The sequence below is a fragment of the Trypanosoma cruzi genome, genomic scaffold (genome assembly GCF_000209065.1).
Source record: "Trypanosoma cruzi strain CL Brener 1047053516473 genomic scaffold, whole genome shotgun sequence".
In the NCBI taxonomy this organism is placed as follows: Eukaryota; Euglenozoa; class Kinetoplastea; order Trypanosomatida; family Trypanosomatidae; genus Trypanosoma; species Trypanosoma cruzi.
In genome coordinates this window covers 198,471-203,231 of record NW_001849521.1, presented here as the reverse complement: position 1 = coordinate 203,231, position 4,761 = coordinate 198,471, and the positions used below count along the sequence as shown (strand labels likewise).

Genomic DNA, 4,761 nt, shown 5'->3' with positions numbered 1-4,761 from the left:
TGTGGTGGTGGTGGTGGTGGTGGGGAGTGTTGGCGAAGGCGGCGGTCGTTTTGTCGACACCGGTGTGTTTGTGTTTATTTATTGATTTATTTTTCTCATTTTGCTGACACCGCTGCTCGTTTGATGAGTATTTAACGTTCCACCGCAGTTACGTCAGTACAGGAATAAGTCGCGTAAAAAAAAAAAAAGAAAAAAAGAAAAAGAAACATGTGGTAGAGGATGGAGAGAAGGTTTTTTTAAAGCGAGACGGATACTGGGGGGTAAGACGGAGGTAAAACACGCACACACGCACAGAGAAAGAGAGAAAAAGGGAATAAAACGGCCGAGGGAGGGCAACGAAGAATGGGACGAATGGTGATGCGGAGGAGGAGGAGGATGAGAGGTCATTGTTTTTTTTTTTTTTTTTTTTATTAATTTTAATTTAATTTAATTGAGAATTACCTCTTTTTCTCTCTTTTTCTCTCTTTTTCTCTCTTTTTTTTTCTTTTTTTTTTTTTTTTTTTTTTTTTTTTCGGTTGTTTTTTGTTGTTGAAAGAGGCGTTTCTATGTCTCCTCCTCTTCCTCCATTCTTCAGTCTCATTTGCTCACCTTCTACCTCTGTCCTTTTTTTTTTTTTTTAATTTAAATCTTCTGCTGCGTCTATTGGGGCGGAGAGGGGGGAGGGTGCGTGTATGTTGGTTCTTACATGTGCGCTCTTCCGTATTTTTGACCTTTTCTCTTCTCCTCCCTGCCCTTTTTTCTTTTTTCTTTTTTCCTTTTTTCTTTTGTCGTCGCAGGGGGGAGGGGCAAAATGCATTCGGTGGTTATTTTACCAGAAGGAATAAGAAGAAAAAAGGAAACGGAACCACTTTTTTTCCTCCCACCCTAATCCCTCAAGCAGTAAGCAGAAAATTGCATTAATGTATGCTTTTCTCTGTATGGCCGTTCCCTTTGAATTTTTTTTTTTTTTTTTTTTTTTTTTTGTAGATAACTGCGCCTCACATTGCAATGCACGGCATCTCGTTACCAATGACAGACACGCACTTCAATTGTTGAGGGTATGATTTTATTTGTGTATTTTTTTATTTTTTTATTTTTATTTTTTTTTTTTTTTGGGGGGGGGGGGAGGAGATGGTGGAGGAGGGGAGAGGGGTGGGAGTGTGACGTGGACATTCTGTTTTTTTTTTTGTTTGTTTGTTTGTTTTGTTTTTTTTTGTGCGTTTGCAATAATGTCATCTCTTTTTGTGTATGTGTTTAGTGCATACGCCATTTTATACATGAAAGTTCTTCTTGTGTGTCCCATGTTACATTACGCTTTGCTCTTGAGTCTTGTGTGTGTGTGACTTGCTTTTTTCTCTATCCCGCATGCATGATGTATACAAATGCATACAAATGTGTATGTATTCGTGAAGATGCCTTTAGCTGAACTTATTTACTATCAATATACGCGTGTAATCACATTTTATTGCATACATGCGAATACATCTCTGTATGTGTAACTCTATGTTTATGTTCCTTCTTCCATGTATCCATGTAAGTATTTAAGTAGATATATATATATACATATATATATAGATGTATCTGTGTGTGTGTGTGTGTGTGTGGTTCCTTTGTTTTTTTTTTTTTTTTTGCACCCTTTTTCACATCCCGCTTTCTTTTTTTTTTTTTTTTTTTACATTTTATTTTGAAGTACTGTCGTTTGTTCCCCTTTTCGCTACAAGGCAATACGAGGGGAATTTTGTCATAACACGGGCCGAGGTATACGTGCGTCTCTCGTTTACGCTTGCGTGCATACACTCCGCTGGGATTGGGGGAAGAGAGAATGGCGTGTGTGCATGTACTCGTCGGGCAGTGTGGAAACCAACTTGGAACCCAATTTCTAGACAATCTCGTTGCTGAGGCATACACGAGCGATGAGGATGATGGGTTTGCCGCGCAAGTGTCGTCTCTTCACTTCCGACCATCTCCAGTGTTGCGTGGTAGAGAGTTTAGTCACGGTGCCACAATGCCTCCGTTACCGCGTTGTGTGATGATTGACATGGAGCCCAAAGTGATTGAGGGGATCCTTAAAAACACCAAAAATGGAGGAGCGTACCGGCCGCATGTGCGACAGTGCATTACTCGCGATGAAGGGAGCGCCAATAATTGGGCCTGCGGTTACTTCCAACAGGGCAGCAGCAGGAAAGAAGAGATTCTCGACTCACTTCGCCGCGAGAGCGAGTCATCGGGAACCGTGGGCACATTTCATGTTGTGCACAGCATTGCCGGTGGGACAGGATCTGGGGTTGGTTGTTTGATCGCAGAGGCCATACGGGAGGAGTTTCCCTGTGCGTTGCTTCTGCATTCTGTTGTTTGGCCCTTTTCTACAGGTGAGGTGGTGACGCAGTGGTATAACTGCGTCATGGCAATGAGTGCCCTCAGAGACACCGCCGACGCCGTTTTCATGGCGCACAACGATGACTTTGGCGATGCCGTCTTTGCAAACAAAAAAGTTCTCAGTGGTGTTCTCCGTGACGAGGTCTCGTTTGCACGTATAAATGACGACATAAGTCGTCTGCTGGTGGACATGCATCTCCCGCAGAATATATACCGCGTGACACGACGCCCAACGACAGCATCGGCAGCAAAAAGTAGTATGAATCGCAATTGTTTTCTGCGTCCACAAGCGCTACAAGGGGCCGAAGAAGTTTGTTCTCACACCTCTATTGCGGGAATGCTGCGACGCGGCAGTGTGGCGGATCTCGTAGAGTCTGTCGCTCTCGATCCAGCACTGAAGTTCTTCTCCGGTGTCTCTCTCCCCAATGATGCGGCTATTCCCTCCAGAGGGGGAGGAGGAGGAGGAGGAGGCGACAACGGCGACGGTGTTGGGGTGAATGACAATTCACTATCGTGGGGGAGTGTTATGCGCCATGCGGCTCGAAAATCCGCGGAACTCTTTCCGCCATTTGCCGGCCGCTGCGCCGGTGGTGTACTGCAGCAGCGACCGTTTATTTGGAGCCTGCGTGGTTCTGCTGCCTGTAGCGAGGGGCTTACTGCGCTGCAAGAAGTGACTTCTTCCTCTTCTTATGCCGGTATCGCTCTTTTACATGAGAAACGTTATCGTGGATACGCGGCACACGTGTCGCTTTTTGGCCCCACCTTCAAAATTGGGGTGCGATTGTCAAGAGCGCTGGAGCGAACCGAGCAGCTGTTGTCTGTCCGGGCCTTTACACATCATTTTAGCCGCTACGGTGTTGGGGTGGATGACGTGCGGGATGCTGTCGTGCGGCTGTGGGACACTGCGACAATATACACATCCACATAGGACCCGGGAGGAGAGGATGACGGGAGCGGCAGGAACCGTGCAAATACTGAAGAGGAGCCGTATACGATGAAGCAAAGCGAATGAAAAAATGAAGGATGGGAGGAGGAGGGATGAACGTCGGAATTGACGCCGCTGAAAAAAAAAGAAAGAAATAGAAATGGGAAAGAAATAGGAAAGAAGACGGCTGTTTACCGCACATGAATGCAATTTTATTTTTATTTTTATTTTTTAATTTTTTTCTTTCCCTTCTTTTGGGTTTTTGTTTGCCCTGTTTTGTGTCTTTACATCAGCGACAAAATCAGTTAGCCAACAGGAAAGAAATAAGACCCACCGAAGAGGGAAGAAATAATTTAAAAACCAAAAGATAAAAATTAAAAGGGCAGGCAGTGATGTCGATGGTAAGCGCTGCAGTCTCCCGGAGGTGCATTCAGCACAACCCGTACAACACGCAGGTGCTTGATGTGCGGACTGATGGCATCAGTGTGGCTGCCATTGAATTTTTTAAAAGCGCCTCAAAGATGGAGGAAAGCAGTTTATCCCCATCTCAAAAGAGTCTTGAAATGATGGATGTAAATGAGCGCATGACGTGCACAGAAGGTGGGGGTGGGATATCGGACAATGGCACAGATGAGGTCAGCCGCACGATATCGTCATTACAAACGCCAGCAATTGCTTTTGCGATGCAACCCACGCCTGTTTTACCTCTCGTCCGGTACGCCTCTGTGAACTTTCGGTTTGGCAGCGCTTGGTTCGTCGCACCTTTCCGCACTGCTGTTGGTGAGATGGTGGTTGTGGAGTACCCGCACAATAAAAGCCTGCATATGGGTCTTGTCAGTTGCATCTCCACGCGGGTTCCCTCCACCTTTTCCGCCATGGCGAATTCGGACGGTGTCATCAGTAAGGATGATATTCAGCAGTGTCCGAGACTTTTGCGCCACGCCCGTGACATTGACAAGCAAACAAAGATGGAGCTGCGCTCGCATGATTTTGCTTCGCTGGAAAATGCCCAGGCGCTCGCGTTGGAAATGGGAACGCCTGTGACATTTTTAGATGCGGAATGGCTGCTTGACCTGACGGCTGTGACTTTTCTTGTAAATGTCTGGGGCGACATGTCGCTTGTGGACCGCCTCGCCGATGAGTTGGCGGCGTTTGAGGGGTCAGAGGTTGTCTTCACGTACCCAGCAGTGAACTGAGGATTAAAACAAAGAGTAGGGCAAATATATACGGAGAGAAAACTAAAACTAAATAATAAAAAAAGAAAAAAAAAAGAAAAAAAGAAAAAGAAAAAAGGGATTGAGAGAGAAATTTGCTAGAAATACCAGAGGAGATGAGAGAGAAATAGAGAATAAGAGAAATGTGAAGAAGAAGATATAATAATAACGGAAACCACGGGAATTCACAGAAATACACACATACATATATACATATATATATATACAAACAGACACACGGAAGTATAATAATGTGTACCAAAATGC

At 45.0% G+C, this 4,761-nt stretch overlaps 2 protein-coding genes across 2 annotated transcripts, besides 20 other annotated features; both read left to right on the top strand.

The window, feature by feature from the left end:
* Positions 1-4,761: a sequence feature (heterozygous, Esmeraldo-like haplotype).
* Positions 2-23: a microsatellite.
* Positions 176-206: a microsatellite.
* Positions 390-409: a microsatellite.
* Positions 410-432: a sequence feature (AT_rich).
* Positions 445-512: a microsatellite.
* Positions 604-627: a sequence feature (AT_rich).
* Positions 734-766: a sequence feature (T-rich).
* Positions 936-962: a microsatellite.
* Positions 1,057-1,093: a microsatellite.
* Positions 1,094-1,138: a sequence feature (G-rich).
* Positions 1,155-1,183: a microsatellite.
* Positions 1,529-1,560: a microsatellite.
* Positions 1,562-1,583: a microsatellite.
* Positions 1,631-1,653: a microsatellite.
* Positions 1,802-3,283, top strand: Tc00.1047053503969.10 (delta tubulin, putative; the record flags this gene model as incomplete). The annotated part of the gene is made up of 1 exon (XM_798738.1): positions 1,802-3,283. The coding sequence occupies one exon, from the start codon at positions 1,802-1,804 to the stop codon at positions 3,281-3,283; it is 1,482 nt and encodes a 493-aa protein (XP_803831.1).
* Positions 2,802-2,826: a microsatellite.
* Positions 3,418-3,464: a sequence feature (A-rich).
* Positions 3,491-3,512: a microsatellite.
* Tc00.1047053503969.20 (hypothetical protein, conserved) lies at positions 3,673-4,476 on the top strand (the record flags this gene model as incomplete). Its single annotated transcript, XM_798739.1, has 1 exon — positions 3,673-4,476. The coding sequence occupies one exon, from the start codon at positions 3,673-3,675 to the stop codon at positions 4,474-4,476; it is 804 nt and encodes a 267-aa protein (XP_803832.1).
* Positions 4,534-4,572: a microsatellite.
* Positions 4,688-4,718: a microsatellite.